The sequence below is a fragment of the Aythya ferina genome (genome assembly GCF_964211825.1).
Source record: "Aythya ferina genome assembly, chromosome: 3".
In the NCBI taxonomy this organism is placed as follows: Eukaryota; Metazoa; Chordata; class Aves; order Anseriformes; family Anatidae; genus Aythya; species Aythya ferina.
Window position 1 is genome coordinate 27,950,321 of NC_140298.1, and position 25,927 is coordinate 27,976,247.

The 25,927-nt window shown below is 39.8% G+C and overlaps 2 protein-coding genes across 25 annotated transcripts in view; one reads left to right on the forward strand and one right to left on the reverse strand.

Annotated features, from left to right (window-relative positions):
- LOC311434741 (uncharacterized protein) overlaps positions 1-25,927 on the forward strand; it is an 80,268-nt gene that overhangs the window by 32,560 nt on the left and 21,781 nt on the right. For 2 of the 9 annotated variants that reach the window (XR_014691695.1, XR_014691696.1), the window contains 2 exons: positions 13,365-13,504; positions 16,504-17,739. Coding sequence is in view for 1 of the 9 variants with exons in the window: in XM_084515116.1 (XP_084371242.1) it covers positions 1,231-1,261; positions 13,365-13,504; positions 16,504-16,659; positions 17,273-17,323 (378 nt within the window). In the remaining 8 variants the exon portion in view is untranslated. Of the gene's footprint in view, positions 1-1,188; positions 1,262-1,852; positions 2,095-2,143; positions 2,622-13,364; positions 13,505-16,503; positions 17,740-19,623; positions 20,196-25,927 lie in introns of those variants that run through there. The other 7 variants (XM_084515116.1, XR_014691700.1, XR_014691702.1 and 4 more) reach the window with 7 other exon arrangements.
- The window catches only part of PLD5 (phospholipase D family member 5), a 317,026-nt gene continuing 312,056 nt past the window's right edge, over positions 20,958-25,927 (reverse strand). For all 16 annotated transcript variants that reach the window (XM_084515097.1, XM_084515090.1, XM_084515086.1 and 13 more), the window contains one exon: positions 20,958-25,119. In XM_084515097.1, coding sequence (XP_084371223.1) covers positions 24,884-25,119 — 236 coding nt within the window. In that variant the 3' untranslated portion in view covers positions 20,958-24,883. The remainder of the gene's footprint in view (positions 25,120-25,927) is intronic.

The following is a 25,927-nucleotide window of genomic DNA, read 5'->3' on the forward strand; positions in this document are numbered from 1 at the left end:
ATGTGTACATATGTCCCAAACTGAAAGGCCATTTCAGTTGCTTGAGGAGGATGAAATATGTGTCTACTGGCTGTCTGAGATAATTTTGATCTAAAATAGAGAAATGGCACGATCTTAAGTTTAATTCTCCAAATATGCAAACAGGTAGTTATTTTGAATGCAGAACAAGGCATATGCACAGGCAGAAAACATATGGGGCTTCTGGACTTCCCCCTTAAGGCAGCAAAGAGGGCATTCAGCTCAGCATAGGTTTTTGCATAGTACAGACCTGCCATTGAGACTCCCATCCCACAACTGTACTCGGATGGCTGGGGTAAATATGATAGGAAGGTTGTACCTAGTAGTCAGTATCGGTGTGTAAGGATTCCTCATTTTTGGCAGCCCTCGTTCTCTGCTTTGAGGAATGCATTGTGCAGACTTTAATTTCACCTAGAAGTAAGACACGCTGCGCATTTAAGTAGAACCATGACACTCGAGTCAACAGAGGCAGCAGCAAGGAGGTGATTAGTGTCATTAAAGGGATTTACTATCTCAGGCTGAACTTTCCGCAATTGCTTAATGAAACAAATACACTTCAGTTTCTATCAAATCTTTCAGATTGCCTTAATCAAGGCTCTGAGGGATGTGAATAAACTGAGATTAACATGGTTACTGTTGTGGTAAAAGAAGGGGTAATGAGTTCTGACCCTGCATATGTGAATTACAGGGACTTGCTTTTGATCATATGTAGGAGAAGCATATTCTAGATAACCTGTTAAGTATTCTTCCAGACTTAATATGATTTTATTCCTAATAGCACTGGGGCTGAATACAGGCCACAGATGTTTAGTTGCAAATGATATATGGTATTATCTTGGCTAACAAAGGATTTTTCCCTTAAGTGTTTTTCCTGTGCTTTGTTCACCTTTCACTCTACTCCTCCAGAGCCTCCTGCTTGTTCCAACAGCCCTCACCAATATCAGCTTTTCATTACACTTTATTTCCCATGGATTAATCTGTTGCCCAGAGCTATAGCCTGAACATGTCTGGGGACTGAAAAGAGATCTAAAATTAAATCCCTGCAGAGAAGCCACCTTTGTTCTTTCCCAGAGAAATGAAATACGAGTGTATCCTTGCCAGAAACAAAGGAATCTGTCCCATAGAGAAATTGTTGCTACTGTCCCTTGTGAAGGGGACAGCAGAAGATCCAAATGCTGCTTCAGACTGCAAGAGAACTCGGCATGAAAGGCAATGTGGCTGTACCTTGCTTTGTGCTTCCTAGGTAAGCACAAAAGGGGTGTGTTAGAGCCAAATGACCATTACCATTTTCCTCAGGAAATCAAACAGAAAACATTGCTGCCATTTCTGCAGCTTTGAAGGTCAGGTTTATTTTTCTCCTTTGTTTACAATTACAATTCCAAACCCAAGCTTTTTCATTGCATGGATATATTACAGAGACAGGCATACCTGGGCTGGCAGATTACATGTACCACCCTGTGCAGGGCAAATTACCACACTGTAAGATAAGCTATTCTTTTTCTACACTACATTTTTGCTAGAAAAGCCATTTTTCAGTATCTTGACAGAAGAGGCAATAGCCAGAAGAAGGTAAGATCAGACGATTTTTTATTCCAGCTTAAGCAGCACTGCACTAAGGACTTGCATTTTTGGACATTAATAAAATTAAAAAAAAAAAAAAAAAGCCAAAACAAAGCATCCCCCGTGCTGCTCCCCAGAGCTCTATAGCTGTGACTGAACAGCTCCAGAATGTAACCAGGACACAGCCAGGCGCGCTGGCCGCCATTTCAGAGCCCGCCTGCTGGGCAACGCTAGGGCAGGCCACACAAAATGGCGGCTGGCCATGCTGGTGGCCGCGAGGAGAGGCAGGGCTGCTCCCGCCCTGTAGCAGCGAGGCCGCAGAATGTTCGAGAGCGCTGTGCGGGCTGATGGACAAGGGGTGGCCTTCAACCAGGTGGTGGGTGCCGCCTCTGCCCTGGGGAGGGGGTGCCGAGCCAGGTGGGGACTGGTTGCTGTTGGCAGTTCCTTGTCCGGGCTGTGTGGTTGAGGAGCCAAACACCTGAGCAGGAGCTTGTAAATGTCTGCAGGCAGGTACAGGTGAGGAGGCGGGCTTGGGGCTTTTGTTTGCTTTGGGCGTGGATGATTTGTGCTCATTTTGTAAAGCTGTTGGTAATCAGGCAGGACCTTGGGAGAGAGATGTTTGTTTCCTAAAGCACTGGGTTTAAAGTTCTTAGATCAGTTCAGAAAATAGGGGTATTTTAGACTTATACTGACCTAACCTGTGCTAGAAATGAAGATTGCTTTAACTAAAAAATATTGAATCCCTTAAATTAGGCCCTGCATGCTTCTGATGTGGTCCCATAACTGAGTTGACTTCCAGCATTACTGGTTTTGCTTCCTCCATTTTGTCAATGCAGTGGTTTTGCAGACATTGAACCAACTTAATGCTTCCATTTTAGAAGCAAAAAACTGGACCAGTCTTTGTCTTTGAGCCAGTAACTGGTGTCTGCAAAACAACAAGCCAAGGTCTCTGTTGCCAAGCTTCAATGTGGTGCTTGTGATTATTTTGCTGTATTTATGGTGGTTACGGAGTCATCCGTGTGAGTCTTCAGGAGTCTCCAGGGGTAAGTACTTCTGCTGCTCTCTTCAGAGTTAGTCCTAGAATCCAGCGGTCATGATCTGGTCGGTGGCTAAATGAATATCTTGGTCTTAGTTTATTAGTATTGCAAGTGATTTTGTATTCTTTTGTCATTGCTTTAGAGCAACATCACCTGTCCTTTTGCCCTTGTGGTTGATAACAGAGGAATTAGAATGTATTGCTGATGTCCAGAAACCAGTACGTTTATGTATGAAATTAGAACAAAACAATCATCCTGCCTTTAGCCATGGTTCTATGTTGTATTTAGCCATTTAAGTTAAGTAGGAGAATCAAGCGTCTCTGTGAATATAAAGTGAGTAAGCAATTGTGCATATGAGGTAAGTTTCCTGCAAAGGTAGTAATGTGGTTGCTTTTTTAATAGCACAGATCGCCTTCCTGGAAGCTCACGGTGTGGTAGGAATGTGGCTGCCATTCAGTGGGGATGCTACCATGTGGTGGGAAGTTGAAAACCTCATTTTTCTCAGATCGCTATGTTGCTTTACTTTTGGAGTCGAGTATTGTGCTGTCTCTGATTCCAGGTTACTTCTCTGCTGCCCTTGTTGATTGTTGTACATTAGAAAATAGGGGAGAATCTTAAGTAAACTGTAGGAGGGCAGGCTGCAATGCAAATTAAAAGTTGCCATGTTTTGCACAACATTTACAGAATTTGTTGAGAAAGGGAGACCTAGATATTGGTCTTTGTTTCAGAGGGACATGATTCTGTTATGTCAGCTGATAATTTTGTGAGATTGGCTCCTCATCTAGATTTTCTTGGTGAGTTGGAATCAAGTGGGACAAGTAAGCCCTTTCATGGAAGCGGGAAAAACCCAGGGACTGATGGCACATGGACTACTTTCCATCAATTTTTTTTTTTTTTTTTTTTTTTTTTTTTTTTTTTTGTAGTGTGTATATATGTAGTCAAATAAGTCTGGTAGTCTTCCATAATACGATAAATGTGATCAGAAAATGTCTTGAGACAGAACAGGTCTTCGTTATAATATTGCTACTACTGCTTCTCTTGGGAGCTGCCTGGTGTGAAAATTTTGCAGGAGGATTTATGAAGATTGTTTCTCTTTGTTACTGTACTTAGCCCTGAGGGGTCTCAAATTGTCAGGTTTCTTTTAGTCAAGTTCCCCATCATTTTCCACTGTTACTCCAGGGAAGAAGACAGTCTGAAGGGGGAAGAGAAAAGGAATTAGAAGTGTCTTAGCTGGCCTTGTGGATTTTACATTGGAGTTCTGGTGAGGAGGGAGGTAGTCATTCTCTGCTTGGAGCAAATGAAAAAACCTGATAATGTGTCAAGGTAGCTTAAGTCTAGGCGAGTAGCTGGCAGGAAACTGGAACGTATTGTCATTGCAAGAGCAGGAGAGATGCAAATGTGATGAACCCCTTCATCTAGCTTCAGGGTAAAGCGAAGTATTTAAGAATGTTTTTGTGCTACATGGAAGTATCAAAATGCTTCAGCATATAGACTGCTTCAGCATATAGACATGAAACCTTGATGTGTTTTTTTCTCAGGTAGTACTGCTACAACAAAGATGCCATTTTTTTTCTCTCTGTGTGCCATTTTACAATTCCTTCTTCATAATGTAAAATCTATTTATTTATTTTTTCTTGAGATATTTTTGAGAGACTTGAAACAAGCTTGCACTCTGCATCCATCTGTTTAATTACAGCCAGATCTCTAATGAGTGGTACCATGAGATTTCATCATTTTTGTTTGGATTCCAATCTTACACTTTTTATGACCTACTGTAGCTGAGAATTGGCACAGATATATAAATTAAAGACGATGCACTATGAATTTGCTCAGACTTCTGTCATCAAGTACTCTTGTGATTGTAAACTAACCCGCAAATTCCTGATGTGTGTGCTGGTGCGTCTTTGAGCTCTGATAGTACTGATATTTGGCAACTCTCAGCACTCTCAAGTGTTATACTTCAGAGCAAACAGTTCCTTATCTAGCTGAATGGTGTACAGGCTCAGTGGGGTTTGGAGTTGCTGTGTGCATTGTCTGGGTCACTTGGGGAACTGAGACTTGTTTTGATTTAATTGGTGCTTGATGATATTTGATTTGACATCATCTGAGTCAAAAGTTGTTAAAATGCTTATTTTTGCTAGTAAATTGATAGCCACAAGATCATGCTGGCCTACTCATGGGCTCAGTATGTATGAAGTTAGGAAGCCTGTAGCCAGTTTTGAAGAAAAATGGTCAATAATTGAAACAAAAAGAGGGATACTAAGCTTACAAGGAGAATGTCACTTGTTTCAAACCATGTTCCCAGGCACCCTGATGGCAGGGGGGTAGGGTTCAGCCTCTGGATCGGGGCACTACTGACTTGCACCTGTCCTCAGGCCTCTGCTGCAGTGGAAATGCATCTAATGGGGCAGTAACCACTTCATGCTGCAAACCAATCTTCTGTCCATCCATGGCAGATTGTATCTCATGGGGCTCTTTTCCACATCTGGTTACTTTTAAGTACCCATCCAGAACTGTACTGCATTGTCTGCCTCTGGCAAATTAAACCTTTGTGGTCCTTGTAGCTTGTAAGCATTTATGGGTCCTGTGAAAACACCACTCAGTGTCAGGGGGGGTACTCTGAACACTTCTCTTTTCAGGTCTTGTGTTTGTTAGAAAATCTACCTTCATTTTTAAGGAGACACTTCTGTATGTAGCAGGTGTACTGCTACAGCTGGGGAGAAAACCCAGAGGGATCACTTGGACAGTATCTTTTTAAGGCTTCTCGCTTCCAGATGGGACCTCCTGATTATCTCATTAATTTCTTAACTATTAATTTCTACTCAATTCCTGTGCATGTTCCGGAAGCCATAATGATAGTAAACCTCTCTTGCACATTACTCATCTAAACAAATTCAAAACAGGCTAACAAAAGTTGGTGGAATTGCAAATAAGCAGTATTACAAGGTATATAAATAAAGCTAGTGAGAGCTGGCTTTTCTCTTTCTTCCTTATAAAAATGGCAGCAGAACAAGTACCATCTTGCTTGAACTGCTAGTCCTAGCGTTTATTATTAATGTCATTTGCCTGGCCACAGTATGCCAAAGGCAGCAACATGGATTTCTACAATATGGACTTTAAGTACTAAAGATCATAATTTTGCTATTTTATTCCTTGTTATGTTTTATTTTTAGATTGTTCTAATATCTTTTTATATTCAGTTCACAAGAGCAACAGTCCATTTTAAAAGATTTTCCTGTAAAGCATGTTTCTTTGTGACTATTCTGATCCTTACATTTCACCATTTAAAAAGTATCTGTGGTATCTATGAAGCGTTTCATCCTTATCAAAAATTTGTTTACTTCATCTTTTATTGTATTGTAAATACACATTTATTTTTATTCTTTATCTTTTTTTCCTTTTCATTTGATGTAGTGCATGTAGACAGATAATCTCCAATACTGAATGTTTTTTGAGCAAGGAGGATGTTTCTCCTGGTGAGGTGATCTGCAGACAGAGCCAGTTACAGGCAGCTGTCTTGACTGGCTAGGCCTGACTGAATAAATGGCATTTTTCACCAGCCACACGAAAGCAGAAAAAGGGAGGCAAGTCTGGTGTTAATGCTCAGCAATGCAGCACTGAATATTGTTCCTGCTTCAGCATTTCGGTTTGCTCAGGCCTGTTTTATACGCTGCGTGGTACAGAGATCCCGTTCTCCTTTCTTCTGACGCATATGTGCAGGTGTAGAAACTGACTTGGCAGTTGGAAATGTATTTGCCGTGTTTATAGTAAGTTATCTGGTCATTCCTATTCTTCACAGCCACAGAAAACAAGCTTTCTCTTGCAGTGGACCCTTGCAGCCTACCTACTTGTGAGCTGTCACTGTCTTCTTTCTTCATAATTTGAGGAATAGAGGATACCTTCCAGACAATGTGCTTGTGAAGGCAGTTGTGTGTTCTTGACAGTGGCTTTTTTTGTTGCTGTTGTGAACAGAAAAAACTATGCCAGAGAATAAAGAGGTGTGTACTGAAACCTGCCTGTGCTCAGGAAACTTAGAGGAGGCTTGGGACTTAAGCACATTGGTGGAGTGAATACCTACCAGTGCTTGCTGAAGTCTGCCAAAGCAGCGTGATCTGGGTTGGAGTTGCTGTTGGTTCCACTGGGAAAATGTTACTGCTTCTGTTCTGTGGTTGCAGGGCCTCATCTTGCAAAAAGCATTTATTCTTGTATTGCTGCTGTTGCTATCCTGTATGGTGGACCAAGGGAAACCAGCTGATGTGATTTTTTTGGACTTCAGCAAGGCTTTTGACACGGTTTCCCATAGGATCCTACTGGACAAAATGTCCACCATACAGCTAAATAAAAACATCATACGATGGGTGAGCAATTGGCTAACGGGCAGGGCCCAAAGGGTTATGGTAAATGGGGCTGCGTCAGGCTGGCGGGCGGTCACCAGTGGGGTCCCTCAAGGCTCCATTTTAGGGCCGGTACTTTTCAATATTTTTATAAACGATCTGGATGTAGGAATAGAGGGTATTTTGAGCAAGTTTGCTGATGACACCAAACTTGGAGGAGTTGTGGACTCAAATGAGGGCGTAAAGGCCTTACAGAGGGATCTGGACAGGTTGGAGAGCTGGGCGATCACCAACCGCATGAAGTTCAATAAGAGCAAGTGCCGGGTCCTGCACCTGGGACGGGGAAACCCTGGCTGCATGTACAGACTGGGCGATGAGACGCTGGAGAGCAGCCTAGAAGAGAGGGATCTGGGGGTCGTGGTAGACAGCAAGTTGAATATGAGCCAGCAGTGTGCCCTGGCAGCCAGGAGGGCCAACCGTGTCCTGGGGTGCATCAAGCACGGCATCGCTAGTAGGTCAAGGGAGGTGATTGTCCCGCTCTACTCTGCGCTGGTGCGGCCTCACCTCGAGTACTGTGTGCAGTTCTGGGCACCACAGTATAAAAAGGACATGAAACTGTTGGAAAGTGTCCAGAGGAGGGCTACGAAGATGGTGAAAGGCCTGGAGGGGAAGACGTACGAAGAACGGCTGAGGTCACTGGGCCTGTTCAGCCTGGAGAAGAGGAGGCTGAGGGGAGACCTCATCACAGTCTACAACTTCCTCGTAAGGGGTTGTCAAGAGGCAGGAGACCTTTTCTCCATTAACACTAGTGACAGGACCCGCGGGAACGGGGTTAAGCTGAGGCAGGGGAAATTTAGGCTGGACGTCAGGAGGGGGTTCTTCACAGAGAAGGTGGTTGCACACTGGAACAGGCTCCCCAGGGAAGTGGTCACTGCACCGAGCCTGTCTGAATTTAAGAAGAGATTGGACTGTGCACTTAGGCACATGGTCTGAACTTTTGGGTAGACCTGTGCGGTGTCAAGAGTTGGACTTGATGATCCTTAAGGGTCCCTTCCAACTCAGGATATTCTATGATTCTATCAGACTGACAGCATGGCAGTACACAAAGCTGAGGGTTTGAAGAAATCTTTTTTCTTTTGAAACTTGACTGGGGCTAGGAATTTCAATGATCCAAAACTTTCTTCCGAGTTCCTTATTTTTTCTGTTTTATATTGTTTGCACTTAGGGTGCAGCTAAGGATTCAGGTTATTTTCTTAGGTTGCTCTCTCACTAAACTGTAAAGTTTGCTGCTCTAGTGCAAATAGTTTTTTGACTTGTCCTGTTTGAATGACTTCCATCAAGTCACTGCAAAGCAGAAGGATGCATGTCAAGCAGCTTGCTGTAGAATGAATGTAGAAAACACCGTGGAAGCACTAATTCTGGTGAGGTGTCGTAACTGCAGAAAATATCAGGCACGGGGACAAATTTCATCCTTTAGCATCCTGCTGTTGACTTCTGCAGTACAGGGTTAGGTTAAAGTGTAGGTCCGTGATGGAATATTGGCTTTTACTCTACTTCCATCGTTTCCCTACAAGCACAGAAACATGGGGTTAGAGAGATTAGGTTGCAGTATCTGGCTGTTTTGGGGGGCGATGTGACATGGCTGAATTCATTGCAATAATTTAGAACAGCATTTTTCACTGGGTCTGATGATAAAGGAAAAAATACTGGTTTTAAAAGGTGATTCTGCTGTCAGTTTGATATTTGAAATCAAAGTTGGGGTGTAGCAGGATGTTACGGTACTCACAGATAGGAATGCTTTGATTTGCTTTGATTGATCTGATTGCTTATGTCTGTTTTTTAGCAGGAGCCATGAGCCTTATCCATCTCAGTTTTCTGTACATGTAGATCAAAAACGTTTTTGTAAAACTGAAAGGGCTTGGGATTGTATTTTTGGACTGAAAAATAGACTTTGCTGCTTTACTTACCTGTAAGTTACAGCTATGTTACTATACTTGCTATACTTACTGTACTGCTAATACCACTACTGCCCATTTTCAAAGGGCCATCTGTGAAAGTCATGTTTTCAACTCAAAATACTTGATCAGGATGAACAGGAATGAATTTGTTGAACCTTTGGTGCTTGCTGGAGTTAGCCCATTGCTTTAAATGGTGCTTTTAATGAGAAGTGTGTTTATATGAGTTCCGTAACTTAAGCATGTCCCTGCAAAACTCTTGAACTGCACTGGTATGACAGTTTTGTGTGAGCTGAGGTTCTTGAAGCATTTATAAGCCCTTAAAACGAGCTTGTTTCAGCTGATACTGCTACACGAGATGTGACCTTTCTGGTAGCTCATAAACCCCTTGAAGCATCTGTGTTAATATTCCATGTGCAGACTGAACATAGTCTTCAGGAGTGTTACATTACACCAGCAGTAAAACCGATTTAGTAACTTACTGCCATGCTGGTTTGATAATGGCTATAAACATTGTAAGGATACAGTGTAGTGACTGGAATATGACCTTTGGGTACTGAAACCCAAATTGTGGCTTCATCCTAGCGTTACCTAGCATATGTATCGTGAAGACTGCAGGGCTGCATGATGCTATGCAAGGGCTGAAGAAAGCAGTCCCTCTTCTGTCTGCAAATAGCACTTTGTGCAGAGGAAAAAAAGTGAGACGTGAGAGCACTTTGAAGTAGGTTATTGCTGTTTGGTGATTCCTTCGGCCTCTTCCAGACTGATTTATCATATTGGAGGGATTCTTTTACTATTGGCTGTGAGACTGTAAGAGTGAACTGATTTGGAATATGTATTGCAATGAGCCAAACACACATGATGTGTATTTTTTTTGGCTCTCTGGTGAATTCTATAATATGGTTCCCTTGATCTGGATTACTATAGCCTGCAGAAGCGGCTTGAAACCTGGGCTACACTAGCAGAGTTCTCTTAAGTGCTCCAGTTTTGTGTTGGGTCAACAGGTATACAAAGTTCACAAGTCATTTTTCCAAAGAAGGACCATCACAACACGTTATTAGCATGTTATGCCCTTCAGCTCCTTTGAAGAGCATACTGTTAAGAAACCAGGGTATGAAAGAAAAAGGGTGCTTTTTTATTGTTGTTGTTGTTTGTTTTTTGTTACTTGCTGCCAAGGCTGTAAGCACTGACCAAAAGCATACCATGGCTGATTTGTTGTTGCTTTTCCTCAGTTACGTGTGCCAATTCTTGCTGGGTTCTTCCACTGCAGTATATTGTTTACATACGTAGCTATTACTCAGTGATAAATTTGATACTCAAAAGTTAATCAGAGGTTAGCAGAGGACTCTTCTGGGTTGAAGTCAACACCTTTGGGGATCAGTGCTCTATCTTACAACGTACATGGTTTTTTTAGAGATGAAGATCTTGTCTGAGAAGGATAAATCCTTTTAAAAATGTTACAGTATTGTAAGTAAACATCAGCTATTATGTTTGAAATGTGTCCTACTTAGGACTGGGCAGCCTCATAAGAAGCAGTTGTTCATTGTATTTTATTGCATAGGACTCCAAGTGGAGAAAGGACCCATCTCTGTCAGCAAGCTGGTTGTTAGCAAGGGCAGGGAATGGGGTCAGATTGGTTTCTGGTCAGTAAATCTGGTCAGGGCCTGTTTGCAGATCCAGGTCACCCAGTGGTGGTGTCTGTAGCAGAGCTAGGACACAGTTGAGTTGGTTTCTTCTCAGCTTACTGGGATGAAATCTGTTTTGTCTACCCCTGGAATGTATCTAAACATTTCCAGGTTACATCTTTTTGTGGAGAATGGCAACTTGCAACGGTGATTTAAGATGAAAACAGGTATCAGTAGCTAAATTTAGGTTTTGTCTTTTGCAAGCTACCTTGTGATACAGCATATAGTGAGCAATTAAAGTTGCTATTAGTGGTAAGCAGGAGTAAGATTTAGTTCCCTACTCCATACGATCGTTATGAAGCCGCACGTGTTGAATATTGAATTCCTAGGTGCAGAGTTTTAGTTATATTTGTACTTCATTTTTTTATTAAACAGAGGCACTAAAATAGTAAATATGTCGAATAATGTGGCCTAATAGAATAAGGCCAGGTTGGGTGGGGCTTTGGGCAACCTGGACTGGTGGGAGGTGTCCCTGCCCATGGCAGGGGGTGGAACCAGCTGGTCTGTAAGGTCCCTGCCAGCCCAAACCAGTCTGTGATTCCGTGATACTGTTGGAATAAAATGGGGACATCTTGGAATTGAAGTAGGGCTTCTCTTCACGGGAATTGGTTCTTTGTCTTTGTTCTGAACTGGTCACTCCTGTTGCATTTAATGAGGAATGACATAAGTGCTGTATGTGAAACAGCGTGGGTCAGAGTCTGGCCAGCAGTAACGTACCTCGGCTGCAACTGATGTGGTCAGAAGCCTCCTTTCTAGTAAAATGACAACCAGCTTCTACAGAAGCGCATGCAACTGAGAGTGGTGGTTATGCAGTTACTTCCAGAGTTTCTGCTTCCTATCATCTCCTATCAGTTGTTACCTTTTCCATTTAAGCTTAATTGGGTGCTTTACGTGTTCCCAGTTTCAGACTACAGGGAGCACGAGTCAGTCTCCATACGGCAAATTACTCGGCACTAGAGCTTGTTAGAAGGGTTTTAGATGAAAGGGGTTTTTGTGTTACTCTGTTTAGGACTCTCATGGGCTTAACAGAATGTGAGAGCACTCTCTGCTACAGAAAATCCCGGTGGCTGTGTCATCTCCTGGGAAGTGTAAGTATTGGTTGTTGACCGTTCCTGTTAGGAGAATTAGGAGTTGCAGCCTTTTGCTGGTCAAGAAGATGCCTATTAGAAGTAGACGGTGTAATAGACGTTAAAATTTGCTTACAGGATCTTCCAAATAAAACCATGTTTATCTGAAGTATTGACAAGTTTGGAGTCAGCTTCCTTGCTGTTTTCAGTCCCCGTTTTGCTTTTCCTGTAGTTTGTCTAGCCCACACTTCCGTGGAAATAAGATTAGGCTGTAGTACAACACCTGTTCCGCATTTCCATACACAAAATGTTTCCACTTCTATCCATATACATGTATCCTTCTGTTCTTTGTGCATAGTAGCACCTCTTGCTGGAACAGGCTTTCCCCTCCTAAGCAGGAAAAGTGGGGTCTTTAGGTAGAGGTTTTTCGTTAGGATCATTATTGTTTTTGTAATCCAGGTTTTAGGACATGTGAGGGGACCTGGACTATCACATATTACAGATCTTTTGTATATTAAGTTTTCAAATGCTTTACAGCTCTTTCGGATATGGTGGGAGGTTGAAAACCTTACTTTATATTGAATTAGAACAGCAGATAAAATTCTGGGCCATGTAGTATACTACTACATACATTAACTCAGGCTGTGCTGTCATTCCTGACTACATCCCAGAACAAACTGTGTTGGGATTGAGGTGGGGCGTTAGAACTGAAAGCCTGAGAGGGAGCAAAGGAGGGAGGCTGATGTGCAATGGGCCAACAAGCCTTCTTGTTCTGTAATACGCAGAGGAAAGAATAAACATAAGGGAGAAGAAACTGTTACTACTATTAAATCATCCTATGCAATTGTCCAAGTACAAAAATCTGCTGTACCTTATTGCACTTAATGTTACTTGCCTGTATCAAATGCCAGTACAGACACACGTGTTTTTGCAGGTTATTTTGTGCAAGAATAATTATTAGTTAATGTCGAAATTGTATCTGCTGCTGTGCTGTTACTGAGTAGCTGCTTTCTGATGAATTGCTTCCTGTACAAGAAATAACAAGAATCTAAGCCATGTGAATATCTCGCTTACTGGTACCAGCTGATAAGCTGAGCTATTCAAGTAGCTTACTGCAGCATCTTCAGGTGCTTCGATTTCATTACCCTACATAAAATCTTGTTTTATTTCCCCCTTTGCAATTAGCCTCCTGCTGGTCTAAGAAACAACCCCAAGAAGAGATTGGGGCTTGAAGTGCAGAGGGAGGCTATATGGCCTTGTCCTTTGGCAGAGATCAGGTTAGACAGCTTTAATGATTTCTAGAACTTAAAAAGCACTGCTAAGCTCTTTGCTTCTTTTCAGCTTTTTTTTTTTTTTTTTTTTTTTTTTTTTGCTGGTATTATAATATCTCTGATAAATGTTGTTCTTTCTGGTTTGAGTAATGGGGCAGCTGGTAGCAATTGATTGTCCTGGTTAGTCAGGGATGAATTGGAAATGCAAAAATGGATTTCCCTGCTGGGTTGGAGTGTTCACAGGTAAATGGTGTCCTGCAGAAGGCTGCCCTTGCCTAACACCAGGAATCTGACAGGTTCAGATCTGGCCAGTGTAATTTCAGGAATGTGAATAGTCACATCTAAACGTGAAGAGGCGAGGAGTGGTGCCTTGGCTGTATAGCTGAGTGATGCCAATTAACAGTTGCCTAATCTGTGCTTTCCCTCTTCTTCCCCAGGGGAGCTGTGGCCAGACTGCATCAGGGACGGTCACCAGTATGTCTTGCCCCAGTATGCTTCGTATGGGCGCAGTCTGGAAGAGCGCTTGTGGGCCAGCAGGAAGGCAGAGAATGCTAACGGAGAGTTGAAAAGACACGAGGTACTGTTCGAGCTTGTATTGTGCCCCTGTCCTCTTTACTAATGTAGACATAGCCAACAAGACTGCTTCATAGGCTGGGTCTGCTTAGTGTGAACATGGTTGATGGAGAGACTGATGGGCCTAAAAATGTGCTTCAGGTGTGCTCTGTGTGTCTGAAGCCTGAAACACAATACAGAAGACCCGTGTTCCAGTAGCTGTGGAGGTGGCAGAGGTGTGCCAGCGCTGTGCATCCCTTGTGCATCTCAGCTGGAGGCACCAGCTGCCTGTTGGGGCGTGCCTCCAGTCTGGGGGGTACGGGAGACTGGGGGCTGGGGCTGGGATTCAGTGCTCACAGAAACAGACTGACCGAGATGGAACACAAAGAAAATAGGAAAAGCATTATGTACTGAAACGAGGTTTTTTTATTTCAGTGCAGTACAAAGAAATAGGAGTTACTTTGCTTTGCATGAAAGTATTGAAACTGAAAAATGAAGCTTGTGAAATACATTCGTGTAGTAATAGGAATCCTTGGATATCAAAGCAGTGAAAACTGACAGCTCTGATGCTGTGGCACTAAAATAAATATTTACATAGCTTTAAACTAATGCATTGTTTTTTTTCTTCATTTAGTGTTGTATCATTGGTAACTTAGTTTGCAGCGGTATAACATATTACCCACTTTGAAACACTGACAATGCTTTTTTAACCATTGGTCTTTCAGCCAGTGATTTCTTTATGTTTAAAATGTACTGGTACAGCAGCAACACTCTTCTGCACCAAGCAACACCCCCTCGCACCCCAAACCCCAGCAAAAACAAAGACAGCCTCTTTTTTTATTTCTTCCAAAGCAGGAATCTGCTCAGTTCAGTTAAGTACATTGACCTTTGGTTACATATAGTAACGCTGTAAACAGTGGGCCCAGCTCACAGACAAATAACATGAACTCACTCACTTTAAGAGAGTTAAGTTCAAGAGAAAGTCGTTTTCAAAAAAAAAAATATCTATGTTGCCTATCATTCTGCAGCATGAAACACAGTAATTGCTCAGTTTTGGACATTTTAAACTAGAATATTAGCTTTCAAAGTGAATCAGGACGGGTCATCTGCTTTCCTAACAAGTGCAGATGAGTTACATTTTCAAAGGTATCAAAATGTACTGTCATACTGGTTTGCATCAGTCAATAGCCCCATGTCCTCGGTGACTTTTTAAGTAAACGTTAATTACACAGGTATTGCTATGAACCAAGCCCATTGTTTAAAGGAAGCACAATTCTTGCCAAGTTAAAAGTCTTTACATAAGAACGTGGTTTTGTAATGGATTTGAAGAGCTTCTGTGTGAGTTATTAAAATTGTGTCTTCCTGCTTGCACTGTGTACCAATGCAGAATATGGACAAACATGCAGTAAAATGTAGCATCATTTAGAAAATAATATGTAAAAAAAATTCAGTATCTTATATTAAAGCATTTACACTGCATAGGCATTCATATAAGGATATAGTATAATAAAACTCATCAAATATACAAGCATGCAGCAGTTGCCTTATTCACAGTTCTAGAAATGACCACACATTGATTTTCTTAAATATAAATTGGGTTATCCAAAATAGATTTTGCAGCCAGTCTCCTTTGCAGTGGCAAACTATGTTCTCATGTGCATTGCAGATACTGACCTATATAACAGGCCTAAGCTATGCCACCGTATTGTACACATCTGTGATAAATACTGTGTTTGAAGGATAATGAGAAGTTACCATACTTCTCATAGTAGAGCTTGGAGACTACACAACGCTTGAATTAAACAAAAAATATAAGCATATTTACTGTATTCTCCTTAGAGAGTAACACTGCAACCTTGCCACATATCTAGCTACTGCATAAGCTGGCCATGCAGTTTTCAAAATAAGTTTAGACAGGTTTTTCTATTTGAGATTTCACCCCCATCAGAGGAAGTACAGTAGTAAACTCATATAGTACATACCCTTCCTGCCCTGCAAACCTTACAAAGGACTCCTGCTACTCTTAGGTTGTTTATGGAAATAGAATACAATGCAATGCCAAAGTCACACCCACAGAGAGGTTTTCTTGTCTTCATTTACTCCTGTACAGCAGAGAGCTTCAAGCACTTAGATATCGCAAGATATCAGCACCTAGATTAGACCCTTTCTGTGGCCGAAGGGCACCTGGAGGGTAAAGTTGGGGATATGTGGTTTGAAGTTGTCTGTGGTTTTGACTTGCTTGTTATTGCCTAGCTTGGCACGCCAGCCTGGTGCGTGACCCCAAGCCAACAGCGAACAGAAAGTTCGGAGGCAAGGCTTGTGTTAAGGTGTGTGAGGTTTGAAAAATTGGGCTCTAGAGCCTGGTTTTGGACATGCCAAGGCAAAGTGGAGTGAAGATTATGACTTAAACCCTTTTCCCCTTGCAGATATTTTTTTCCATAATGCCTACCTTCTGCTTTTTCTTATCTTTGTGTATAGTAACAAAGATTTTTTGGTGTCTTTAGTCAATATGTGCATGTGCTTCCTTTTTCTTGGCACTTCAAGTAAAGCTAGTACAAGTGATACTGCAGGATGTCACAACACCCAAGATGCAGGCAGTGGGGATTCGTCGCTGTGTAGAAAGCAGCAAAAGATTCCTACAAAAATAGCACATAGGAAGTAATAGCTTGATAAGGAAAAAGCCAGATAATGGGCAGAGAGGGAGGAAGGGAGCAGAAGCATTGGCTAATGAAAAAGGGGAGTGTGGAAAAGGAAGAACTGGGGGCAGTGGTTGCTGGAAGAGGAGAGTGTAATCCTCCCTGGAGCATTTAGTTCAGAGAGAAGCATTGCCCTTTGTTTTGTTAAAAAAGTGAGCTTTGGCACACTCGTACATGGGAATGAAAAGGCGAGTAGATGGCTTTGGTATGTGCTGTCAGAATCTGTTACCGTAATGTACTGGTAGGCGGTGGCCAGGAGTTTGCTTTTGTAATCTGTTATTTTGAGTCTCTCTCCTTCTCTTAGCGTGTGCGTATTCCCATTCCCTAGCGAAGGAGATGTGTCCCTTACCAGCCAGAGCTGTACTGCTTCCCATCTGTCTCGCAAGAGGAAGGCAGCAGAAGGCGCTGTGCTAGAGATGTGTCTAGCTCCTGTGACATACTCGCTTCTGCGTGTGTGGAGCCTCAACATCACATCTGGAATTTGGTATGGGGACATCCAGAATTTGAGATGGACACGGGGTCATCTGAGTGCTTTTACTGCATCGACTAAGTGACACCTGGAAAATGGGCTCACAGTGTGTTACAGCTGGCTTGCTGCTACAGAAGCTGTTTTTCTGCTTTTTCTCCAGACTTGTTACCTAAGATTTCTCTGTTGACATCTGAAGACACAAATACTGTGAGAACTGGCTTTTTGATGATTATTTGACAGTAGGGTTTGTACAGATAGAAACATCCTTTTTTTGCTGGACCTTTAGGCTATACACATCCATAGGTGGGCATAAGACTTCTGTTGCCAAAACTTTGTATGACAGATCTGGTGATTCAGAGTCTTCACTGCATCTCTGACATACTAAGAGCAGCAGTTCAGATGTGGGGGCTTTCCAGAAATATAACAGTATTTTTTTTAGAAATTTCAACTTCTTTAATCTGAGTACTACACTGGCCTCCCATTCTTTTTCCAACTCTCGTTTATTTTTTAAATCTTGGCAAAAATGAAAATATGCTTAGTTTTGATCCTGACTCTGTAGGCATTTTAATATTTGCACTAGGTTCTTAGGGTTTCTTACTGAATCTGCCATTTATTTTTCTTTTTGCAGGGGAAGTTCTATAATCTACCCTGGGAATTTAAAGAATCTGGAGATTGTTAATAGCAGGTGTCACAGCTGCTTTGAGTATGGTGGGAAGGAAGAAGAGGAGCTCTGTAGAGAAATCTGTCCATTGGCTATAAAGAAGGTTTTACTAAGCTTTGAGCACCAAGTTCCACAGGACTGTAATGCCTTTTGTGAATGAACAGACATTGGATGGGTAAGGCCTTTGCTTTTTCTAGAAACTTTATAAGCTCTACTTCTAGTAGCAATTCAAATGTTCTTGGAAAGAGGAGAGAGAACGTCTGTGTTTGTACCTGCCTCTTCAACCCCTCTCGCGAAGTGAAGGAACTAATTAAGTTCCTAAAGACAAGGGTCCTCTCACGTGGTTGTGCTAAAGCTAACTGCACATTTCACGCATTGCAAATCTGTCTGTATGTTAAAAAACAGTTGACATTAGAATAAAGTGAGACTAACAAGAGGTATTTATGTCACCAGGTAATACTTAGCCTCATTTAAAATTTGCCAAGCTTTTTTTTCCCCCTACCTTTTATTACATTGTCACATTTATTACATATCACATTATTCATATGTGTCTGTCCAGGTGAAGAACTGTGAGGCACCTTTCTCATGTGCTTGAGCTCCTTTTTTCCCTTCTCTAGTATCACATTATGTAAGGGATCTTTGAAAGGGCAAAAGGTTGTTGAGCAGCCCACAGTTTCCATAAGAAGCAGGCAAATAAAAATAGTTTTTCCTTGCTCCTTGGGCAATGACAAGTGGAAAAACTGGAATGGGTTGCTAAAGGAGCAGAAGACAGAGAGAGCAAGTGAGATAACAAGAATAGCTGCCCAACCTTTAGAAGGAGACAACTGTTGCTTTCAGAAGCATCCTGCTTTTCTGTCAAGGTTCCCAAGTTTCAAGAAAAAAAAAAAACAAACAGGTATAAGGTAAGGAATAATGTGGTATGATAGAATACTGAGCAAATCTTTTAGAAAACATTTGTTTGCAAGTCAGTTGTTAAAATGTGGCTCCATGCTTATATTTGAAGAGTTTCTCATTGTGTTCTCTACTGTCTTGTTTATATAATGCTACACATTATGATCTGTGCCGTTAATCTTTACCATGAAATTCTTTCTTCATGAAGAACCCCATGAAGCCCCTTAGAGTTGAAAATGTAGTTCTAGCTTGTAAGTCATTTATAAGCTTTACACAGCATTTTTTTTTTTTCTTTTGGGGGGGGGGAAACAAACACAAACAAAACATGATCAATGTGTCAGATTTGATGGACTGATATTTGCTCTTATTTTTCACTGTTGTATTACTTCAGAATGAGATTTGCCTGTCCAACTTGACTGTGTTTGTACAGCAAGAGATCATACACAACTGCTGCATATGATATGAACGCAGCACAGCAGGTGTGTGCAGTGTTGTAAAGCCTTTGTTTACATAGTGCTAAGGACTGCTACTATACGAGGAGCCCCATTTCTAGTATTGCTTTTCTTCTCAGTGCCTGCTACATAGAACTTTATGGGCTCCTGTTCCTGTTATTAAGCATCTTAAGCTTGTAATAGTTAGTTTCCTTCCTGTCATTCTAAAACTAATCATGGGAATCCACTTATGAAGAAAAGAAGGGCAAGTGACTAAAATGCAGGATTTTGCAGGGAAAAAGCAAAGTGAGAAGTTAGCCCAGAGCTTTTAGGCCAGCACCTGGTCTGTTAACTCATGAATTAATGAGTGGCTGATTGATTGATTGATTAATTCATGACTGCTTCAAGTTGGTTTGACTCTGGCTATTTTTCCAACCTTTCTCTCTACCCTGATTACATTTTAAGCTGTTGAGGGAGGGACTGCTATTACAATGTGTGATGCAGTGCCCAGGATGTGTTCTTGCAACTTCATCATGATAAAGATAATTTACATTATTCACATTGGTTAACATGAAACCTAGAACTTTTCAGTATAAGCACAAAAGAATCCTCTGGAATGCTACAGTTGTCCACTTTACTAGAGCATGGTTTTTTTTTGTTTTGTTTTGTAGCTTCAATCAACTGTATTTTTGTTATTAAAGGGAATACCAGCATGTTCTTTTTACAGAATTAAAAAGATTGGTTTAACCTAAAAAAAAAAAAATTGGTTTATTCTAAGAAAAAAATTCCAGTGTAGAATTTGTTGTGAGCAAAATACAGCCAAGTCCATTCACTGTAGTAGAATAATTCACAGCTAGAATTGCACTGCACTGTTAAAAATCTTAGTTTTAACAAGGTATTCAGAAGTAGGCCACAGTGGCTTAATTTTGGTCCTACACATATATTTTGAATTAAAAAAAAAAAAAAATTTTTTTTTTTTTTTTTTTACGGTTACAGTGTATTGAAGTGGCATAGAAACATGTTTCCATGAAAACCCAAATTAAGTTATCCTGTTGGAACTGCTCAGGACAGCTAGATTCCTTGTTCTGTTTCTTTGAAAATTCCCAATCTCAAGATAATTGTGCAGCTCTCTCAGGTTCATCTACTGACTTCAGCATCTGCTCAGTGCAAAGCATGTGAGTTCTTTCCTTGTCTAAACTGTTTTGGATGAGGTCTTCTCTATATGCTAGTTTGGCAAGCTTCTAAGGCATTTGTGCAATGTGATGATGCAAGAGCAACCTGATTCAATACTGAAAAATTTGTAAGTAATGTCCAGCAGTATTTGCAGTGGAAAAATTACTGCTAAGAAAGCAATCCCTCTAAAGTATCATCTGAGCTCCTATAGTGTACACGTGTTAAAAGTGGAATATATTTACTTGTATGTTTACAACGGGCAGGTATCAATGTGAATTTAAAAATTACCAAGGATTCAATCTTGTTGCATGGATTGGATTGTGATTAAAAAAACATGGACATATATGTATAAAAAGACTAGGAGTGGAAATAAAACAGTGCCAGAAGTCACTCTCGGAACATATTATACATGTTGTTAGTGTTTTTGGGTTAAAATGAAGGGTTAATTTTGAAGTCCAGAATGGTTAAGATGTCTTAGAGCTCTCTATAAGGCCAGTCTCAGGAGTCAAGTGCATGATATTCAGGAGGAAGATATTTATAAATGACTTCAGTTTGAAAATCTGGAATAGCCAGCTGATGTGTTACCATCTTACTCAGAAGGTCTGTGCTATTTTTCAGTAAGTACATACTAAAGTCACAAAAAAAATCAACATAGAAATTCTCTGGATTTCTCCTCAGATTTAGGGTTAAATGGCAGGTAGCATTCACACAGAGCTTAGTTCAGTTTTTATCTATGTAAAACTCAAAATGTAGTAGAAATAATTTAGGTAGCTAGTAGGAATTCAAGTAACAGGTAGGTCTTGAAAGTAGCATTCTGAGCATTTCTATTTACTTTATTCTTATCTGCTCTCCCCTGAACAATCTCTAGAGCCTGGATTTGCTGGAAGGAATACTGGGCCCTGTAAAACCTTGTACAGCAAGACCCCACATTGAAATATGCATTTCTTAGAAAAAAAAAATAAAATGCTGAGGAGAAAAAACAAATAGAAACAAAAACTTAAGTCCATTCCTGTCAGGTTACAGTTATGGCCATTGTATCATGGCACATCATGCTGCTTCTCTGCTCTTCACAGAGAACATGAAAGTAACTGCAGATACTAGTTAAGGGGAATGCTTAAATTTTATGCCCACTCTATTGCCTCTTTTTTCTCCCTGTGTTAAAGACAAAAACAATGCCCTTCCCCTACCACCAAAAAGACTCCCAACAGCAAAGCCCCAAATACCTGTTTGTTGTTTGGCTTGCAGCGTGATAAATAAGAGTACATGCACAAGGCAGAAAAAAGTAGTAGCCTGCCCAAAACAGCTTGAGGCATAACATGTGAGATTTGTAAAGTAACTGGTGTATATGAGATTTGGGCTTCACCCTTGGCTGAAAGGAATTTCTGTGGTGATCCTTTTGCTGCCAGCCAGGTGTTGGGAGAACTGGGATTTTATTTATTTTTACACCTTGGCAGTACAGACTGCTTCAATCATGTTGTAGATTAGTTGATAATAAAGGCAGGAGTAATTTGTGAAATAAGGAACTGCATTTGGATAAAAATGCTTGGGTTTAAGTGCTTGTGGTTTGAACCAACATATCACGTTTGTTTTTTGTGACTCTAGAGCTATGTACCAATCTGTAAACATCACAATGTGTAGTCTTCTTTCTTAGGAAGCTTGCTGTATGCCTTTCAGTACTAGATACAAGATGTTAGCAGGACTTCACGTGAGGAACAGTTAAACAAAAACTTCTATGAATAAGGCACTAGTAAATGTTTGCAGCAAACAACGGTTACAGTCTGTATTCTTTAAGAATAAAGCCGTTCTGTTTAGGAAATTGCCTTTAATATGACAGAGTTACCAATACCAGTTAGAAGGGGGTTAGAGAAAGTGCATCTTTTGGATTTTATGCCTGCGAGGTCTGTGAGAAACTACGGAATGCAAATTCCTGTTAAGGTTAGAAATTTGCTGTGCAATGGTGATATTCAGAAGAACTAAAGCAAGAGGGAACTGGTCCACACTGATCCCTGCTAAACCAATGTGAAATAACTGTAATGGATTTGCTACGGATTTATTTACATTGACAGAAGGAGCTGAAGCCAGAATTGAGGCTGCTGTAGCAAATCTAGTTAAATGGGAATAATGCTAACCTAAAACAAATAATTGGCTGTAACAGTTTTAAAAAAGAATCTGCTTTTTTGTTTGTTTTTTTCATTAATTTCCAACTTGCTGAAGTCCAAGGATGCACTTTGTCTTTTGGCTAATGTAACAGAGCAAAGCCTTCTGTACTACTTTGGAGCTGCTGCCATTGTAAATAGCTATTATAATAGCAATCCATACATTATACAAAGTTAAATTTGAGTCTGCTAGTCCGGCTGTAGGATGGCTGACCAACATTTCACTATCTCTCATTAAAATTACTCAGAAAAACCCCGACCATTCCATCATAAAAACAGAATGTACTACTACTTTTAAAAAGTACTTTTACGTATCAGCTTTTTTTTTTTTTCCCGGGGGGGAGGAGGGTCATTGAAGCACCAGAATTTGTTCAAGTCAGTAAGCATGCAGTTATTAACTGAGGGCCTCAGTTAATGTATTGTATCAGTTCAGTGAAATTACTATATCTGAATTGTTCATTTGCTATACTAAAGAGAAGGTCAGTGGTAACTCCACAGTCTAATCTCATCACTAAATACTGATTTGGAAAAAGACAGATTACCTTTAGCATTTGACAAATTTCTGTTGCACTGAGATTCTTCATTACTTGTACAAAAAGTCATTTTAAAAACACATTCCTAATATCAGATAATACAAGAGGGAAAAATATCATGTTGATTCTTCTTGTATATTATTGCCATCAGGTGCTACAACTAAGAACTCTGAAAAGTGGGGAGGTGTGGGTGTCTTTTTTTTTTTTTTAATCTTAGTGAAAACATGGTAGTAAATTTATCTCGAGCTTTAAGATCACCCATCCATTGGGACCATTTCTGTTCTCTCAGAAAATTTATAACTATCTCAAGCAGTTTTTAACCCCCTCGCTCCCTTTTTTTGTATTGACTCCAAAGGCTAAATTCATTTGGTGATGTAACTAGTGGCTAAAATTGATAAGAGTTTCACCAGAAATGAATCTGGATGTATCTTAATTTAATAATAATAATTAAAAAACACCTTAGATTTCGTGCTAGGGAATCTCTATCGGTCTTGCAATACGTATACTAAAGTTATATACAGAAGAAAGAAAATGCAAAATTTTCTCTTTCCAAAGATCTCGTCCTTAAAGTGACTCAGGTAACCTTTTTCTTTTTAGATTTGTTTGTTTGTTTCTTATACAAATGTCAGAATATGTGTTGTCCTGCAGGAGGGAAGTCTAAGAAATTGCGTGGGTTTATCTGAATATTATCAAATGTTCTTCAGCATTAGAGCTGTGCAGAATCTTTTCTGTAAACGTTGACAGCTAATTTTTTTTTTCATTCTTTCCAGTAAGATGATATACTTCTGGGAAATTGCAAAAGATGCACAGTGTTTGTTAAAAGTGTGCCTTTTGTAGTCCTAACCAGTTTCATGGTGTGTCTCCATCTCTTGCTGGCAAAGTAGTATTTTGAAGTTGTGCATACATTACCTTTTCCTAATTTCCTAAACTGTACTTACTTTAAAACAAAATCAACTTTTTTTTTCATTTTTCAATGAAACTTCTATGTTGAAAGTCAAGGTGGCTTTTTAACTTGGTTTTAAGATTAAAATTATCCATTTGGACATTTTTGATTTTGGTATCTCTTAACCCACTGCTTTCAAAGCGTGCCTTCTGTAATATACAGCCGGGTGAGAGCAGTCTGCATTTGGAAATAGTTGCATGAATTATTAACAAAATAGAGAATGCAGTTTGCTTTCGTGGCTGTATTTCTTCAGCAGAAGCAGGATAGTAATGAAACATTTTCATTAAGAAACTAAGCTAATACAGTTCTGGAAAAGAATCTTTTTAAAGAGCAAATTCACACTTTTACAGAACAGTTGCATCTCAGTGCAACTGAGTTGTGTTTGTAGAGGTGCCTGTTAATACCAACTGAAACTGTGGCCCAAATGAAGGCCTCGTGGTTCAGTTTATGCTGATGTATTTGCCTATGTGGACAACATTTAAAAAAAGCCATTTTGCAATTTTTTTATGTGACAGGAAAGAAAAAATGTGTGAAAATGAATATATTCATCATTTAACAACAATTTTTGCATAATTTTGCTCAACCCTTGACTTTCCCAAAAAGTAGTATTTCATTTTTATTTTTATTCTATACACTTGACAAACTTTTACCTTTGGAAAAATTTGTTCTTGGACTGATTTTTCTTGCAATCTCTAGTTCTCTGCTTTTAATACAGAGATGTGCATTGTTAGATAATACTATAATTAGAAATAACTGTTAACGTTGAAATGAATTCATATTACTTTGAAAATTTATTTATCTGAGAGGTTTTAGGGATTATCATGAATTTGATTAGGCCAACACCAGTCCCTCAAAACCTTCTTATTCTCTTAGGAGATGAACTACCAGTACCATAACTGTAATGTATTTTAAGGCTATTTAGAAAAGATGATACTTTAACTAAATGTTCAAAACTAGAAAAGACTTACACGACTGGATATTTATTTAAAGGGGATGATTTGTATAGGTGAATATTTGCTTATTCTTCTGTCTTTTCTAATAGGGTAAACCTACCATCTACTTGTATGTCAATAATAACTGATCTTGGAATGCCATTTCATAGCTAGGATCTTAGTTCTGTCACAGATTCATTCTAGCCAGGATGGCAATTAGCAAAAATCTGAAAACAGCCTCAATCAAATCTTCTGTTTCTGTTAAGTCCAAATGAGGAATGTTAAAATTAACATGGAAGCAAAAATTGACATTCAGTGTCAGAAGTAACAAATTTGAAAGTCTTAATATAGAGAATATAGTTTAGATATTTTATATAAGTGTGCTTTTTCCTAAAAACACCCCCCAATCAACCTTTTTTTTTTTTTTCTTTTTTAAGTCTTTTGTCTGTAAATATGAAAGAGGGCTACACCCATTGTAATTCTTCATTGTTGTACTAAACAGTAAAATAGTCTTTCTTTCTAATTCACATTGCTCATGGCAGTCTTATTTGATGTTGCTTTATTAAGTTTGTGATTAAAGCAGTTTGGGATTTTTGTTGGTTGTAAACTTTTGGCATAATGTGAATACCAGTCTCTTTCAAAAACAGCCTTGAGTTGCTTTATGATGCTTGTGCTGTTCCCCGCATCTGCTTGGTTGATAACAAGGCCCGCTCCAGCGTTCTGCGTAAATGCATTTCCTACCCAATCAAAATTACCTACAAGTAAAGGCAGGAATATACAATGAGTGAAAACAAGTTCTTTATTTAAAAGTAATCATTCAAAACTAATTTGCTCTTGCTTTCTGTGTATTGTGTATGTATATATATATAGTGTGTGTATATATATGTATATATACAAAAAGAAACTCCATATACTTTACCCATTAACCTTTTTGGTTCCGAAAATGAAAATTTTTTGGGGCTTTATAAACAAATTAAAGTACATGGATGAATAGTGGTTGCTCCATAATGCTGAACCAAACCACTAGATATTTTAGGTTACCTCTTGACAGATATTTCAGAAAACTGAAACAGGTTTTATTGTTTTACTCTACTGGTTACTACCCACCTTGTCAAAGTATAACGTAATAAATAAGGTTTTCAGATGCTGATGGTAGCAAATCAAAGAGGGTAACTGGATTAATGGAAAACAGGTAAACCAAGTGTTTAATTTACATCTTCGTATTTCTCCAGAACTCATAACTATATAAGATCTACATTTGTAATATATGCAGTTTTTTGGAGAAAAAATGCTGTTAATAGAGCAATCTATCAAAACAGAATGTCTGAACGTTTATAAGACTTGAATGTATTTGAGAAATTTATACCCTTTCTTTGGGAATCACTTAAGCTACTTCAATATGAAAGGTTAAGAATTCTGAAGTTGTCAAAGATGGTAAATTGAAACCTCTTTAAGGGACCTTTTTTACTATGCTTTCAAGTAGAAGGTAAATCAGGTCCTTAACATGTATTTGTATTACTTTTGCACAGCTTTATTTCTTTGTCCTTACATCTGTGTGTGTTT